The sequence below is a fragment of the Phyllostomus discolor genome, chromosome 10 (genome assembly GCF_004126475.2).
Source record: "Phyllostomus discolor isolate MPI-MPIP mPhyDis1 chromosome 10, mPhyDis1.pri.v3, whole genome shotgun sequence".
NCBI classification, from domain to species: Eukaryota; Metazoa; Chordata; class Mammalia; order Chiroptera; family Phyllostomidae; genus Phyllostomus; species Phyllostomus discolor.
The window spans coordinates 26,131,992-26,150,533 of record NC_040912.2 but is presented as its reverse complement, the minus strand read 5'-3'; the positions used below and the strand labels follow the sequence as shown (position 1 = coordinate 26,150,533).

The 18,542-nt window shown below is 37.5% G+C and overlaps 2 protein-coding genes across 4 annotated transcripts in view; one reads left to right on the top strand and one right to left on the bottom strand.

Annotated features, from left to right (window-relative positions):
* Positions 1 to 6,900: 6,900 nt before the first annotated feature.
* RPA3 (replication protein A3) lies at positions 6,901 to 10,353 on the bottom strand. The gene is made up of 4 exons (XM_028525759.2): positions 10,114 to 10,353; positions 8,868 to 8,942; positions 7,808 to 7,916; positions 6,901 to 7,271 (listed from the first exon to the last, which is right to left on the bottom strand). The coding sequence occupies exons 1-4, from the start codon at positions 10,210 to 10,212 to the stop codon at positions 7,189 to 7,191; spliced, it is 366 nt and encodes a 121-aa protein (XP_028381560.1). The 5' UTR covers positions 10,213 to 10,353; the 3' UTR covers positions 6,901 to 7,188.
* Positions 10,259 to 18,542, top strand: part of UMAD1 (UBAP1-MVB12-associated (UMA) domain containing 1) — a 200,976-nt gene continuing 192,692 nt past the window's right edge. For 2 of the 3 annotated variants that reach the window (XM_028526216.2, XM_036010319.1), the window contains exon 1: positions 10,457 to 10,616. Coding sequence is in view for 1 of the 3 variants with exons in the window: in XM_036010318.1 (XP_035866211.1) it covers positions 10,279 to 10,616 (338 nt within the window). In the remaining 2 variants the exon portion in view is untranslated. Of the gene's footprint in view, positions 10,617 to 18,542 lie in introns of all 3 variants that reach the window. The other variant, XM_036010318.1, reaches the window with a different exon arrangement.

The window sequence follows — 18,542 nt, the reverse complement described above, 5'->3', positions numbered from 1 at the left end:
CAGACGAATTTTTCCTTGATAGTGCAATGTGTATAATGCACATTTTCAGTGATTTTTTGAAGCTAGTGTTTTATTATAAAGATAATGCAGAGTCATGCTAAAAACCTCAAAAGGTAAAAGTATAAAATGGAAATGCCTCAGCCCTTTGCTTCATTAACCCCACGTTCTGTGCCCTACTTCCCAAAACTCCAACTCTCACTTCCCAAGGGGAAGCTGCTTTAAAGTCCGTGTACACATACCCAGAAGTTCTGTACACAGATGACATCTGTGTTTCTCTGTGTCAGTGCTTGCCTTTCTGCTTGTGCATGGAGAGGATCCTAATATATAAATTCTCCTTGTTTTTTTCTGCCACCTAAAAATATATGTTTTAGAGTTCTCCTCATTAGCCAGTGTACACCTACTTTAAAAAACAACAACAACGGAACGATACGTGATTATATGGATATATCCTCCCATTGACAGACATTTAGGGTATTTGTTGTTTTTACCAGCAATGCTGCAGCGAGCATCCTTGCACGTACATCTTTGAATACTTGTCAGTAAGCGTATCTGTCCGATAAATTATAAAGGTGGAATTATAGAGTCAAAAATTGCAGTAGTCCCTTCCTTAGCTGCAGTTTTATTTTCTGTGGTGTCAGTTACCCACGGTCAATCCACGTGGCTCGATGATCTAGGAGCACCCGAAGCAGATGATCCTCCTCCTGAATCATCAGAAGGTCAATAGTGGCTTAACATTACGTCACAGTGCCTGTGTCTTTCACCTCGTCTCATCACATGGGCATTTTATCACCTCACATCATGGCAAGAAGGGTGAGTGCACTACCTTAAGATACATTGAGATTGAGAGAGAGCACATTCACATTACTTTATTATAGTATATCATCATAATTGTTTTAATATTAGTTATTAATCTCTTACTGTGCCTAATTTACAAATTAAACTGTACCATAGGTATGTATGTGTAGGAAACTCTGTTGCGATAATCATGCACGTGTGTGGCCACCTCAAAGGGGTTACTTATATGAAAATGTACCCTGAAGTAGTTTGAATTTGGTATGCTCTGGCTACTTCCCACTAAAGTGTGTGGGTCAAAACGAACAGTAATACTTTCACTTGTACACTAAATCCAGCTAAATAGAAATTACCAATTTTCAGTTTGTAACATGTTGTATATAATAGTATATTGTTACAATTATATATGTAGTATATGCATGTAATACATTATATGTAATATTGGATAAATGTATACCATTTTTATATGATATTATTGTACAATGTATGTTGTAATACATCCAAGGCCAATATAAATAAAACTCTCATTTGGATGCCTGCATTTATAAGTATTATAGGAATGAATAAATTCCTATCTTAGTTTTCGTAGCCCATGAACACTTTAAATATTTGTATTTAAAGTTTCTCATCAATAATTTAGAAGTTTTTCCCTAAGCAAAGTGGTCTGTCTTTTTGTTTTTCATGAACTAGTTTTTCTACTTTAGCATTCATCCCTTTTTCATTTTAAAGTCTGTAATCTTCATTATATAACCTGCAGGCTATATGAGTGAGGTAATCCACTCTCCCCCTGTTCTGGAAGGGGAAATGCTTTTCTGTGCCACCATGTAATTTGCTTTGCAATAATTATTTCTATTTGTAATCAGATCTTGTGATCACAAGGCACATGTGGCTGGATTTAGAATCTGTTGAGAACACAGAAGGCAGTATAACTGTTTCTAAATGCCATTGACTTAATGATTTTGACTCGTAAAAGTTTTTGAAGTTCAAATGCATCAATCCAAATCATTTCCAAAATGCACTTTAGATAACACCCTCAGTGTTCTGTTCTTGCAAATGGCTGTCTCTATGTATCACATCACCCCAAATCCCCGCAGTTTGCTAACCTCATTTCCAATGAGATCATTTATTAGATGACTTATCTCTAGGCCTTAATTTTTAAATTATCAGAAGCCAAATGTCATGTATTCTAGACTGTTTAGGAAATCGTACCTGGAGGCATATGGTACCTTATAATCCTTTTTGGCTTTGATTAAGAAATCATAGCTGTATATGTAACTGGTGTCTTTTACAATGATTATAGATAAAATTTAAAGATATTTCTTTGGGTTATTTTTTTCTTTAGACAAAAGTGCTGACAGAATCGACCTTGAGTCCCATGTTAAACAGGGAAGCATTATTTCTGTGTACACTATGTTTGGTATGTTTGAGTTCCCATGTATTGATAATGTATTTTCCCTGTATTATTGAAAATATGTTCTTAAAATTATACCTCAAATAGGTTTAGGTTGTAAAATAGAAGATAAAGGGAGAAAAGCAACATAGATCATATTTTACTCATCTTGAAATGTTATTAGAAAGTTTTTCTTAAGAAGGAATAAAGTGGGGTATTAGTGCCAATTTTAGTAGACTGATGTTCCTGTGACAAATGCCAGTAATCAAGTGACTGTCGCACTCCACCTTCACTGGTAACTCAAGTTTATATTTGGAGAAGTCACGTTGTCTGAATTTATGATGAGAAAACAAGGAAAGGATAGAAATCTTTGTCTTAAATTTTTTGTTTCTTTGGAAACAAGTAAGGTAGAAATAAATATCATATCTCCTCCTTGGTTGTTTTTATGACTTAATCATACTGCTGAGAATGAAGGAAATTGTTGCATGGATCAATTCTAGGTCAGCAGGTTCCAAAAGAAAAAGAAGTCTACAAATATCCCTTGTTCGGAGGCAATGATTTCTAATTCCTTGCTCTTCCCTTGGTCCACAGTATGTTCATCTGGAAAACATTTAGTCATTTCTGAGGAGATTCCAAAATGACGCAGTGCCTGGTCCACTGTCTGCTTCTCATAAAAGGTCAAATATATGACCAGCTAAAGGCATAACATTTCTGCAGCATATGGAAGAAATAATTGGCTCAATGGGATCCTGATCACTTAAAAGAATAGATGCAACCCTTAAAAAGAAATGTATCTCTTGTTAAGCCCAGTGTTTTCATAATACTCAAAGTTTCTCAAAAGCTAAATAAAAATTCAATGTTTCAGTGAAATATGACACTGTTTCTGATTTTCTGTAGGGTTATGCTAAATTTATTTGATGTAATTTGGTTTTAAATGATTGTGTATTAAATGGAGTTGAATTAATAAAAAGCGATATTAAGATCTAGATATTTTTTAAATGAATATCTAAGGTAAAAACAATATAAATTATGTAGCTCTTTAATTAGTAATAATTCAGTAGAAGAATTTCTCCTTGCTCATTATGTTTCAAGATGCAGGGTGACATGATACCAAGACCTTTCAATGAAACCATTCATCTAAACCTACTATTATGAAAGAAACTTTATTACTTGAACACAGCATTTTATGGTGAGAGAATCTTAATGGCCAAAATAATTGGCTTACTTTCCTGGCTTATATTTTAAACTCCTGTGAAAAATAATCGTTTAAAAAGTGGGACTAATTAAGCTACAGTGTCATCTATGACATTAATCAAAACTATTGTGCAGCTCATTTGTTTTTCTTTCTTCCAACTTTTAATAGTTTTTTGAAAATTGTTTTTAAAGTTTTCTCAATTTTTTATTATGAATACTGCATTATATAGAATCTACAGAGAATGTTGTTCTTCTTTACCTGCCCACCTACAAAAATAATCATGTTGAAAGCTTTTTTTAAATATATGTGAAAGCCACTATATTTCAGTCCAAATCTCTAAAAAACTTGAGAAAATACTACAGAATAGAATGCCCTGCTTTTGACATTCTGTAAAATGTAAAGAAGAAACAATAGCATGCTAACAACAAATTTAATCCTTGCAGTCAAGATGAATATATTCCTCTATAAATTGTTCATAGTCTACACCTCTGGTCTTGATTAGCCATCTCAAAACCCTATGCTGTAGGTCAAATGGGGTCATAAAGAACATAAGTGGCTTACCTCAAACCAACGTCACAATTAGACAGTAACTTAAAACATATGCTGTATTAATATTCTAGATCTAGCATCACCGTTTTAGGAAAAATAACCTGTGGTACCAGGCGGGGTTATTATTATGTTTTTCAGCAATAGATCAAAATAAAATTCCATGTCAATTAAATAAGGGAGGGAGCCAAATTGGAGTTTCTGCAAATAGAACCTGCAGAATTAGTTTGTTTTTAATGATGGTGGATTTCTTCAAAACTTTAGACCAATTAAATAGTAACTAAATCTGAGTTGAGACATCTTCAGACTAAGACTATGCTAAACTGCCATAGAGTGAGATTTTCAGAGGGCAGAAAGTTTGTTTATCTCCAATAATTAGCAGGACCTGACACAAAATATTTTTTGAGTGATTCAATAAATATTAATACCTTGAAAGATAATCTCCAAATTTGGTGAATTGAGTAATCATACTAGTTTATCACTCAAAGCATTTAATTCACCCTATGAAGAGATGCTTCCAGTGTTACTTTAATGTTGTCTTTGTCAAATGAAAGTAAAAATTACCATTTGAAGAATAGCTCTAAAATTACTACTGAACACAACCACTTGTGGTTCATTATCCCTCACATCAGATTGTGTGATATCGTTTTTAGAATTTAGTATTAGGGAAAGTTTGCTTGTCCTAATGAATTTAAGGCTATTACAATTCCTTGGCCTGTTGTTCCTTCTTTCTCCTAGTTTCCCAGACACACATGGAGCTAAATTTAATGCCTAAGTATTTCCTATCAAGTGTTTTTATAGTTATCATCCCCTTGTTCAATACATTTCCCCTTTCGTGTTTGTAGTCTGGTTCTTTTTAGAGATAAAGGTGATATATGTTAGGAATGTCAGTGTTTTATTCTGTCCTTATTTTCAATGGTTCTTTGAACTTTCAATGTTATTGATTGCTCTTTGAAACTCGCCTGCCTTCCTTTCATGATATTCTTTCGGTCAGTAATACTGAGCGCTGACCAGGCGTTAGGCACTGCTGGGGTTCTCCTGACTCACCCACTGCTGCTCCAGTGTGCAGGTCCCCCCAGGATCTCCCACTGGTTCTGCGGATTTCTTGCTCTCTGTGCTGTCCCTTGATTTAGAAACACAGTCCGTTATTTGAAACCCTTGGGGCCAGATGTGCTTCAGAATTCAGAATTTTTGGAATTTAGAGTAAGTCATAGGGTGTATCTACCATAGGTTCTGTGCTACCTGCCCCAGAGGGGCAGCCCCCTCTAATCGAACATATTAATATTTATGCAGTGAAACATGAGCACTTACAGTAAGTGGTATAAAGACTATAGCCTCATTATAATTCTTAGAATTTTTTTTCCAAATCAGTTTTGTCCCAAACTTGGGGAAAAGCTTTTTGGTTTTAAACCATTTTAAATTTTGAAAGTGCAGATAAAGAATTGGTAGATCATAAACTACTTAAAATATTTCAGGCAGGGTATATCTCAAATCTCTACCTGGTCCTGTATTTCTAATACCTTCTACACATCTTCACTAAAGGGCCTATCAATTATTTAAATTTGTATTGAAGCGAATTTATTATCTCACCAATTGATCTCATCCTTCAGTCTTAGTCTGTTAAAACTCCTACCATCATTGTGTCCTATGGAATCCGGTTGGCTTGATGATAGGGACAAACTGGAAACAGGAGCACGTTATATAATTATAATTAGGGGTGTTACAGTAACTCAAGTGAGAGATGACAATTGCCTGATCTTGTAGTGGCAATGGTAGTGAAAAGGATTGGAGGTATTTGGGCTTTTCTGGGCATCAGGGATGACTTATAGTAGTTATTAAAGGAATAGGGCAACCAAAACTATAATGAACTGTGACTGGTTTAGTGTAGTGGGTTGGGTGTCATCCCACAAACCAGGTCACTGGTTCCATTTCCTGGTCAGGGCATATGCCTGGGTTGCAGGCCAGGTCCCTGGTTGGGGGCCAGAGAGAAGCAGTGTCACACATCAGTGTTTCTCTTCCTCCCCCTCCCTAAAAACATAAATGAATGAATAAATAAAAATGCACAAAGTGCCCTGACCAATGTGGCTCAGTTGGTTGGGCATTGTCCTGCAAGGAAAAAAAAGAAATAAATAAAAACAAACCATAATGATGCCACTTCAAGGCCCACTATGATGGCTGTAATAAAATTGATGGTAACAAGGGTTGGTAAGGATGTGGAAAAATTAGAATCCTCAAACACTGTTGTAGGAATGTAAAATGGTAGAGTTGTAAAACAGTTTAAGAGTTCCTCAAAAACTTAAAACATATTTACTACTTGATGCTGCAATTTTACTCCCAGGTATATACCCAAGAAAAATAAAAACACGTATACACAGACTTATATAAGAATGTTCATAGTAATTCATTATTGCCAAAAGGGTAGAATATCCACCAACTGATGGATTAAAAAATGTGGTGTACCCACAGAACAGAATATTATATGGCCATAAAAAGGGACGGAGCCCTGATACATGCTACAACATACATGAACCTTGGAAACATTGTACTAAGTGAAAGAAATCAGTCACAAAAAACTACATGATTCTATTTACGAAAACGTCCAGGACAGGCAAATCTATAGAGGCAGAAAGATTAATGATTTCTTAGGGCCGGGGCGGGGGTGGGTGGTGCTGGTAGACAGAATGGGCCTTAATAGGTAAATGGTACAGGGTTTCTTTTGGGGGCAACGAGAATGTTCCAAAATTATTGTTTGTTGAACACCTCTGTGAATATACAAAAAACCACTGAACTGTATACTTAAAATATGTGAATTATATTTTAATAAAATTACTGCCACAAAATCAGGGAACGCACGGCAGGGCAGCTATATTCATTCAGAGTACTCTCGTTCGAGCTGAAGTGACCGCACTTACAGCTGTGGCATTCCAAGTCTGTGCCTGACTGTCTGACCAAAAAACCAGTAACATCACCAACAGTGTGTACCATTTCAACTTTTATTAACAAAACAGAAAACTAAATGCAGACAACTACTTTGTTTTTGCATCTGATCTGACCATACAGCAGAGCAGGGATTCTTTACAAGTATATAGGTGAGAACTGTCAACATACTAGCTCCATTAAAAATGGCATACTGGGAATACCCAATGAAGTTAGGTAAATGAAATGAAAGAGAACATAATAAATATTATTAAAATAACAGGAATCTCTCCCTCAACTATAGGGACCTTCTTTAATAGTCTTCGGTGCAGCTCATTTGCAATCAAGATCAATCAGGTTGCACAACCCCCAAAGGAAAAAACTGAGGGAATTCATGGATAATTTTCACGGCATCATTGTAAAGTCCAAGATCTGAAAGAAACATTTTAGCAAACATTTAATCTATAGTAAAAAGTTATAAGATCAATTATTACTTAAAGGATTTCTACCTCTTTCTCTTTTATCTCCCTTTTAGAGGTCAACTTATTTTCAATCCATCTTCTAAAACTGAGATATAGACCATCCCATTTATTTAACTGTGGTTCAAAAAAATAAGATATGGGTTACAGGAGATCATCCACTGTACAGGCACAATTCTTGCCCTGTTTTTTAGGGGTTATGCATTATTTGATGCCTTTAATCCATATATTAAAACAAAAGATTAGTATTATTTTGTCTTATTTTTAAAAATTCTCTTTCCTCAAACATTGATTAATCTTTAGTGAGTTTCCTACACATACACAAGCTACTTAGAAGCAGGGCAAAATGTCCTCCAATTTTCCTTTGAGATCAGAAAATTCTATAGAAATTAAAAATGTGACAGGACTGAGAGTCAAGACCAAGCCATGTCAAATTAAGGATAAAATTGTTTTTCTCCTAAATACACGAAACTAGAATGCTTTATTTACCAAAAGGCTGGATATCTTCTTTAAACTGGACATAAGATGCACACATAATGGTTGCCTTAGCTGTTACTCTTCCAACTACTTCTATGACTCCAGAAATTTCTTCATCAAGCTGACACAAAGAACAAAATATTAACTTCACATCATCACATTTTCAGCTGATAATTAACTTGGCAAATTGCTATACAATCCACTAATCTCTGACTTCATGTAACAAAAGTTTAAAAATTTACCAATGCAAAAACTGAATTACAACCTGTTAAAAAAATGTTTGAGTACTTATTATCAGCATGTCACAAGTGCTAATTACCTTCAGCAGTAGCTCCAGGTCCAAAGACACAGTTAAATGTTTAAGTTAAAAACAAAATCAAGATACTGAGAAGTAATTTGTTCAAAAAAACCCATTGAAATGAACTTTCTATTACCGTATGTTGCAGTGTGTTCTATATACATTAACCAAACAGCACAAGCATTTTTCTTAATAAAACACCTCCCCAAAACAAATGGAAACAAAACATAAAAACAAATTGAGAAATGAAAAATGTAAACAGAAATAGAAGACAGAATTAAAAAAATATAAAACTCTTAAACAAGAAAAATGAAAGATTTACCTTATGGGATTTTATGGTCTCTCAATTTTTAAAAAAAATTTATTGATTTTAAGGGCAGGGCAGAGAGAAACACTGATTTGTTGTTTCACTTATTTATGCACCCACTGGTGGGTTCTTGCACATGCTGACCAGGGATGGAACCCACAACCTTGGCCTATCACAATGACGCTCCAAGCACCTGAGCTACTAGGCCAAGGCTTATGGTCTTTCATAAGACATGAGAATTATCACTCAGTATTTAAGAGACGCAATAAAAAGTAATGGAGCCCAAAGAATCATTGGTTAGACGCGTAAAAGGATATATAATAAGAGGACAAAAATTTCATTTTACAGCCAGGGAAGTTTTATAAGCTGATCCTTTATACATCCACTCCAAGAAATCAGAAATGTCAGAAACAAACCAAAACAAGATGTAGAATTAACTGTAATATGCATAGAATACTTAAACATACAGGCTCCATCAACTCAACGGTTGCACTTTTTCCTTCTCCATCTGAAAGAATGAACATTTTTCCAGAGGGATGAATCTAAAATAGAAACACATGATGGATCCAACATAAATAAAACTTTTAAAAATCTTATTAAAATAAAAATATTAAGTATGATAAAAGATGGGCAAGTTGGATCAGACTTAAATGTGCACATAGCAAATTGTTCTTGAACAGTTTATTTTGTTCAAACTATAATCTTGTTTACCATATCCATCAAACAAGGCCCAGTTATATTTCAATTTCAGATAAACCCTTTTTTCAGTACAAATATGTCCTGTATTTTTATTTGCTGTATCACACAACTTTATGCTACAAAAAAAGGGGGATCTATACTATCTAAAAGTGAGATCTATGGGACCCACGACTTAAATAGTACATGTCCCACTGAGGGTATGTTCTAAAAATCAGGCATGATGAAGGAAAAAGAATTGTCAAAAGATCTGGGTTCTAGTTGCAAGACAGCTGCAAAGCGTGAGTCAGATCTGGTTTGAGTGCCAGTTTTGCTACTTGATGTGGTCGGTCTTGAGCATTTTAACCACACACTATTTTTACCCAATTTCCCTAGTCAGAGTAACACCAAAGGAGACTGTGTGGCTGAAAAGGCTAAATAACCCTTTACCTAATACTAGTTTTCTTTCTCTCAGTTTTCTTGGTTCATTGATTCTAAGTCTTTGGGCCTGTTTTTCACCAGAAGGATGAAGGGGCTATACTCTTTAACACTGGGATAAGACAGGAGACTGCTACGGGATCTGGAAGGGATCATAGAGGAATGTTGTAGGAAAAAGCGATTTCAAGGACAAAGGAGGTTTAGGAAGGAGAAATGCAGGAGAACAAGAAAGTTATACTGTCGAGTCCGGCTAAACTATCAAGAAAGTTGATGTGCGAGTCGTGTCTGTAAGTTCTCGTACGTAAACTCAAACAGAACGAGGGTGGAATGCGTTCGAACTTTGAACGGAGCGCATTCGCACACTGCTATTCCGCGTCATAAAAGTGGCGCCAAAATGGGGCCGCAAGAGCTAAAAAATTGTGGCAAAGTAAAGCAATCGGAGGCGCACTGAGGCTCAAGCTTTCTGTCCTTCACTCTTCGTTAGCCACTCTAGGGCCGTCCCTGGCGGTGAAGTGGTCCCTTTCCCTACCGCCACCCTCCCCACCCCCACCCCCCACTCAAGAATATGGACGGGGGGCTCAGGGCGGCGAGCGTGCACACCTTTTCCAGCCTCCCTACGAAGCAAACTGGCCGGTCGATGAACTGAGCTACCATGCTGGCGTTGATGCGCGACTTGGGCAACTCCATCACCTCCATCATCTTTGCGGAGCGAGACGGGCGACTGGCGGGAAACAAGTGAAGTGAAGCAACTACCCTCGGGTGTCTATGGGACAGATTTCTCTGGCACCAATCGGCGGAGAGCAGCACTCCGGCTCCACCAATCAAACGCGCGGAAATCTCGACCGGACTAGTGATGTCCGGCTAGGGGAAAGCGAAAGGAGGGAGGCGTCCGGAAGTGGGGATCTGCTGCTTAGTGACGACCCGCGTCCCGGAAGTTGTCCCGGTCCGCCCGCCCCGAAGACGGCAGTGGAGGGGTTGCATGGATGGGGCGGGGCCTGGGGCTTTCTCCCCGGATTTCAATCCTCCCCGCCGCTAGTTGACCCCGGAAGCAAGGTGTCGGGCTCTGGTGCTGATGCGGCAGGAGACTGCAGTGCGAGCCTCAGGTACCTCTTCTCGCGGGAGGCGCCACATCCTTACTCTTACCCATCTCCTCACCAACGGATGCGGAAGAGAGAGGCGGGAGTCGGTGTAGTGCACTGGCTGTTCCCATTTCCCTACTCGCCCTCTTCCTGGTTCTGCGTGGGAAGTGCGTGATTCTTGCTGAATGGAAATCTAGGGATGGGTTTTTGTTTGTTTGTTTTACACCCGCCCCCGTAGAGTCAGGAAGTGGGGTCGCCAGTGATCTCAACCGCTTTTGGTGGGCCCCCTTAAGCTCGGTGTCAGAGGGTTGGCTATTTACTTTCGGGGCTGCGTCACTTTCCCTTGTCAGTTTCTCCCCCATCCCCCGCCCCGGTAAGTGGAGGGATCGACATGTTTACCTCTATAACCCTTTCTAGTTCCGGCAATCTGGCCCCACTGCGGCTGTGGGGGGTTTCTCACCTCCATCTTAACATCTGGGAGTGGGGTGGGGGAAGGATCGCTGGTCTAGGGTAGGAGAAGAATTGAAATACTTAGATCCAGAGCAAGTGCGCTTCTCTCTGATACGAAATTTCCTCATCCGCAAAATGAGAGTGTACGTAATGTTTTGTTAAGTCCCAACTGACTTTTGTCCATGTGGTTCGTGGACCCTTTTTTAATTCCACAGCTGTCTTTCCCCCATTGCTCTCCGCTCCCCAGGACTCTGAAGGGGAGATCTGGAGGAGTGGAAGATTACCTGTTTCAAGGAGATTTGGACGGGGCATGGGGGAGGAGGATTCTCAAATCTCTCACTGACTCAGGTGGCTGTTGATTTTAAGGGTTTTACTTCCCAATTGGTATCTGCCTTGCCAGGGGTATTCCAGAGTGAGCGCTCATAAAAATACCTGCCAACGGTGCTGCAGAAGTGGGAAAACCCTTTTTATTGGATATTATTACTTTTTTCCGAAACTGAATCCGTGAGTTGGCCTAAGGCATCTTAGTTGTCATCGTTCAAATTCAGGTACCTAGCTGGAGTCCCCAATTTAGTCTCACAGTTGCCTTAAGCAAATAGGATTGTTCTGAGACTTCACATGGCAATTTAAATTGGAAATCTAATATACCATAATTAAGTGATAGCCTCTCCCAGTGTTTACTTAGCACTGAATATAATTGTCTTTTAATGTTGCTATCACTAAAACAAATTTAATGAATTTTGTTAACACATGCAGGTTACATGTACTGTGGTGTATTAAAAAGTTGTAGTTGTACTGGTGCAAGTCAGTAAAGTCTATCTTATATTTCTTCTTCCAAAGACAACGTCTTTTGCGTCTTAGTGTTGCTTTGGAAAACAAGTAGATGTACTTTATATAGGGTAGGGTACAGATTAATGTAATCTGTAATACCAATTTTTAAAGAGCAACCTTTAATGTACCAGATGCTAACTAATATAATTTTTTATTATAGTTAAAAGACCACTTTTACTTACCAACAGCATATTTAAAGAAACAAACAGCAAGATGAGCAAGATGATTTAAAACAGCTTTTTTGGTATATTTTTTGTATTACTTAAAATTCATCATGTGATATATAATGTTCAGGAAAAGTGTATATGGCTAGTATGTATACAGTACTTTTCAGAGAGATTAAGTGAACCATCACTTAGAATTAAGTTTTTATGTATACTGTCAGATAGGCAATTTCTTTTTGTTTTCATTTCACTTGTCCCAGCATCATTTTTTACCATAATCAGTTGCCACCAACCTTTGATGTCACCTTAAGTTTACATATATGTGTGGGTTGTTCCTGGGCTCTTGGCGATGTTCCATTGGTCTGCTTTTCTCTCCCTGTGCTAGTACCCACTCTCTTAGATACTGTGTCCTTATCACTTTCATGTCTTGATGGAAAGTCCTTTTCCCTTGCTGTGTTCTTCAGGAATGTCATAGTTGTTCTTGGCTCTTTGCTACTTCATGTAACATTTAGCCTGTGAGGTTCCATGGAAAACTGTGTTGGGATTTGATCACAATTGCATTGGAATCCTTGGATTGATTTCCGGAGAAATAACATCGTAATGACAGCTTTTACTATGCTTGAGTTATTTTGGTCCTCTTAAAATCTTTCCAAAAAGCTTCATAATTTTCTACATAGAAGTTTTGACTTGTAGATTAGATTTATTCTTAGGTAGCATGTTTTTGTTGCTATTATAAGCAGTATTTTTAAAATTAAATATTTTTAACTGTTGCTGGTATATAGAAATGTATTTGACATTTTTTCTGGCTGTGCTGGTAACCTCTCATTTCTAGTAATTTTCTATAAGATTAATTTTCTGTTTATATGTGAATAATTATAGTTTTGTTTCTTAACAGTTCTTAGATATTTTATTTTTCTTGCTTTTGCTCAGGTTAGGGCTTCCAGTATCATTTTGAATAGAAATGGTGTTTCAGTTAAGGTGGGGTTTGACTGCATAAGGAAAAGTATTTTAAATACACAAAGGCTTAGTTTCACATATCAGAGAAGTCCAGAGATGTGCAGCTCGGCATGCAACTCTGTGGTAGTGCCTCTAAGACATCAGGGACCCTGGTTCCTTCTGTCTTCCTCTTCTTCTGTATGGAGTACGGGGTTCCATCCTTAAGGTCACCTCATAGGCCAGGATGGGTGCTGGAGCGTCAGTCATCTACTTCCCATTCCAGGCAGCAGAGAGGTGGGCGGGCAAAAGGGTGTGCCTTCAAGGGACTCAGCTTCCTTTCCAAGGAGCCTTCTTGGAAGTCCTTCACAACTTGAGGTCTACTTACTAGGTTAGGACTTTTCCTTCTATCCTCAGTTTGATAAGAGTTTTCATAGAAATCTGATCAAATGTTTTTGCCTTAATTGAGATAATTGAAGTTAATATATTGTCCAGTGTTGAACCATGCTCACATTCCTGGAAGAAACACAACTTGGTTGTGATATATTATCTGTTATGACATATTCCTGGATTGGATTTGCTATTGTTTTGTTTAGGAGTTTTCATCCTAAAAATTCATGAGTGACATTGGTCTGTAATTTTTCTTTCTTATGTAGTCCTTGTTAGATTCTGGTATTATTAGGGTTATACTAGTCTCATGAAATGAGTTGTAGAGTGTTCCCTCTGTTTTCTTAGATTCTTTGAAATGATCTCTTTGTCGACTGTTCAGTAGAATGCACCTGTAAAACATTCTGGGCCTGGAATATAGGCATACCATGTTTTATTGCACTTTGCTTTATTGAGTTTCACAGATGTTGTGTTTTTTACGAACTGAAGGCGAGACCGTCCACCAGCAAAAAGATTATGACTCACTTTATTGCGACACTTGCTTTATTGCAGTGGTCTGGAGCCGAACCCTCGATATCCCTAGGTATGCCCAGTTCCCTGTGCCTACTGCTACAGGCATGCCCCACAAGTTTTTGTAAGTAGATGCTCAACATCACTAAGTTCTAAATATTTTCTAGTGTCCAACATATTTTTCCTTTGACTCAGGTTTTTGTTTCCAGACGTATAGGTTTTACCTCATTGAAGTTATTTTGTTTTATGATTACTTTCTAATGTTATTATTTAATCATCAGATGATAAGGTCTGGTACTAATTCTTTCAAAGTAAATGAGACTTGTTTTAAGGCTTCTCAAGTACATGGGCAGTTTTTGTAAATATTTTTTTTTATGTATGCTTGGAAAAATTGCATTTTCCAGTTGTTGGATCAAGCTTGTTAATTGCACTGGTCAAATATTTATGTTTTATTACCTTTTGTCTGAATAATGTCTCAGTTGAGATAATTGTGATAAGCATCCTACAGATGGTAGCACTGGCAGTTTCTCCTTGAATTTCTGATGACTTGTACTATATATTTTTGAAGATTTGTTCTTTGATACATACAAGATTAGGGTTGTGAAGTCAAATGATGAAATAAAGTAGTGACTCTTTCAGATCACGCTTTTTGCCTTAAAGTTAATTTTCTCAGCTACTACCAGAGACACACCAGCTTTCTTTTGGCTAGAGTTTTTTTGTTGTATTTTTTCCATCTGTACTTCACTGAAGGGAGACAAGGTCTGTGGGTTTGGATGCTCACTCCCTCGTCTTTTTGGTGGTTTATTAGAGGGCTGACTTGGCAGGTCCTAGCTAAAGGGAAGAACAGGTACTTCTTTAACCAGGAGGCTTCCAGTGTAACAATCGCCCGAATGTTTGGAGGCTGGATTCCTCTATACGGGAACTGTGTACTTAAGTTTTAGGTGTGTCTCTTGTAAATATTGCCTGTACCTAGAGGTTTACCTTTCATTCTTTTTCATTTGCATTGATTGGGGTTACAGATATTTTTGGAATCATTCCTATAGTCATTTGTGCTTCCTGTGTTCTGCTTTCTAAATTATCCTTTCTTGCTTTCTTTGAATTGACTTTTGTTTTTTTTTCTTAATTGCAGTTTATTCCACTATAGTAGTTCATATGCTGTATGTTCTTTTAAAAAATTTGTGGTTACCCTTTAACATGCATATTAAAGTTTCTTTATTCTGTGTCAAGAGCCTATAACTCCATTTTTTTATCATTTGAACACTATTATCTAGAGTTTTAGGTTTATCTTGAATTCTTGTTACCACATAAATTAGGCATTATTATTGCTCTATACATTTAATATGTGCTTAGAATTATTTATATATTTATTACTTTCTTTACTTACTATTTATTTTTACAACCCAATCTTTTTTTTCTGGTAGTATTTTTTTTTCTTTTTGTGATAACTTTGGAAGCTCTTTTAGTGAGAATTTTTGGCAATAAACTGTTGGTTTTCATTTTCTGAATATGTTTATTTCATCCTTTTTCTGAAAAGATAGCTTTACTATCTCTTTCTGTGGTATAGAATTCTCAATGGACAGTTAATTTCTTTCAAAACTACTTTGATAGTGTTTTACTTTTGTAATGTTTTTTAAATTCTGATTCTGTTGTAAGGTTTCATGTTTCCTTATCTGTTTGATCTTCAGTTTGTCTTTGCTGTTCTGTAATTCTGCTGGATTCTGCTTACTCAGTTGGCTGGTAAATATGTTGTGCTTTGTGAGTCTGATCATTCTTATTATTATCAGTACTGAGACATTTTCCACAATTATTCAATGGTAGAAATATTTGTCTCTGGTAGAAGAAATATTCTGAGATATTTTAATGAAATTACAGCAGGCCTCAGGGTAAGAGGAAGAGACAAAGTTGATCAGTTAACCATGAAGGGCCAAAACCAACTAAAGACTACTCACATTCCTGAAATGTATGTTGAAATTTGGAATCAACTCTCAGGCCTCTCTTTCAGCTCTTACCTAAAAGGAACAGCCAAGTCACTACACCCTATTTACACATGAACTTTTGGCACTGTTGCCCACAGCCAATCCAGAAACATCAAATACTTCTTCCATATGGATTGTTCACCTGTCCCAGAGCTTTTCCTGCTGCACTTTTCCCCAGCCCCTTTATTACCAATGTTAATTCTTTCAAAACAGGTTTCTTCTGCAAACTCATTCTATGCAAGAGCCCTTCAATCCAGGGTGATGGACATGTTACCTTTTACATCTAGTGCGGATGCTGGTGGTTTAGACTTCATTCCCAGGACCTGGTCCTTTTCTGGCTAGCATTTGGCTCCATAAACCCTTTCTTTCAGAAAAACTTTAGGCCTCAAAAGGATTTTCTGTTTGTTTGTTTCATTTTGTTTTTTTCTAACACCTCTCCCCTACTATCTAACTTCTTCAGGAATTCCAATTAGAATTAAGAAGGACCTACTCGTGTGTTCTTGACCACTGTTTTATCCATATAACTCAATTATTTTGATTCTGTGTGCTGAATTCTAGGTTATTTGTATCTTCCAGTTCACTAATTTTTCATTCAGTTGTGACTCATTGGTTCTAATTTTAATACCATTTTTAATTTATTTGTGTCTAGAAGTTTTATTTAGTTCTTTTTACAAATGTTAGTAGTTACTGATTTTTTTCCTAGTCTCAAATTGATAAGAGAACTCAAGAATTAAAGATTTTAGCCTTAGTTGATAGGCTTAAGTGATTAACATGTGTGGAAATCTATTATTTCCAGGAACTGGAGTGCAGGGCCTACAAGGCTCCAGGAGGTCCACAGGCAGTTCCACCTTTGTGCCCCAGGGCGTCTGTAAGTGATGGAGATGGTATCTGAGTTGTTGATCAACAGATAAAGGAGGAGGAAAATCATCCCTGGACTACAACTCTTAGATTAATTTTCTTTCCAAATCTCTTACCTACCTTTTCTTCTTACAAAAAGGCCAGCTTGAGATGAGATGTTAAGATTGTTTTTTGAGGGTAAATAACCTGGCATCTCAGGTTGCTGGCATCTGAATGAGGCGCCTGTGAAGATTCGGTCCTTGTCTCTACTTACTGGTTCTGGTAGTGACAGGCAGCACAAATACCCACTTTTCTGTTCAAGGTCTCCCTTTATTTTGTCATATAAAGTAAGTCTGGTTATAGTCTAGTTTTGATACCTACAGTCTTTATGGGTCTGATTCTGTACTGTTTTGATTTTGCTGACTCTTCCTTGTAGCTTATTTCTTCATTTGTATGGTAATTTTTAATTATGAATGAATGTTTTTTGGAACTTTTTTGTTGGTTTCTCATAAGTTTTGTATAAGGGTGTCTTTCTCCTGAGATATGTGTTTCCTTCTACCTAAGATGTTAGGGCTCCAGTTTTATCCTTGTTCCCTGTGGGGCATGGACCATTAAAATTCAGTCTTTTAGCCTTTTGAAATCAGCTCTATTATTTGCATATATTCTTGTGGATTTGTGGATTTTTGTCCTTTATGGCTTCTATAGAATTTCTTTATTTTCTTGTTGGCTTAGCCATACATTTAAAAAAGACTTATTTATATTGAAAACATTAGGGCAGATGCTGTTTTAGAGAGCCTGTGTGGGGATTCTATTAGTTGTTGAGAATAACAGGGTCTGGTGAAGGTATAGTTAGGGTACAGAGGTATGGCAGGAATTGAGGGTAAAGCTACGTGGAGACCAGAACTTGGAATGCCTTCCTTATATAACATACCAAGGTCACTTTCATCGAAGTGACTTTTGGACAAATTATTCGTCCTTTCACAGTTGCAGTTTCGGTATTAACATGGGAGATGAAACTTCACATGGTTGTAAGCATTAGATAAAATTGTGTATATAAAGCACTGAGCACAGTGCCTTGTTATACTAAATACTTCAGTACAAATTACAACTAATAACTGTTTTTAGCATGGCCAGAATGCCCTTGAGTATCTGTTGGACATATTGGTGATGATGAAAAGTAAGATAGTGAAGGGGGAAGAAAACCCCAGAAGGACAGAAGTGCATGGGCCTGTCTGAGAGTGCAGATCCTGAATCCATCTGGGTTTACCCAGCTCTGCTCGGCAGCCTGGATGTTCACCCTCTAGAGTATCACCAAGATGCTTTCTCTACTTTTCAACAGTTTCTTGTGGAAAATAATCATCAGAGAGATAGTCGTCTTAGTCTTTGGGTCCATACTTTATGTTAATCCTATTCTGATAACCTGTATTGAAGGAGAGACTGGGTGGGTGAGATTGCCTCAGTCTGCCTCGCTGAACTTTATTGCATGCAGCTTCTTCCCTCAGCTTATTCAATTCCCACCAGCCTGCCAGCACTCACCAGATGTGAGCCTGCTGGGCTGAGGTTGAGTGGCTCAGACTGTCAAAGTCTCTGAATGAATTAGACATCAGGAGTGGTTTGTAATTCCTTGGACGTGAAGGAGACCTCTTTCGTGTGCTCTGCTTATGGAGCTTTTTCTCTCTGGGACCCTGTTTTACAAAGTCTTCCTTGGGCAGGTTTACAAACCATTGGTCTTCAAACGGATATGGAAGATCTCCTGGGGGAGGGGTAAGGATAGGGGAGAGAATCTAGTTCTGCCAGACTTTAGAAAGAGTTTTTAGGCAGTGGGATGTCTGGCAGCCTGTTTTTGTTTTTGTTTTGTTTTG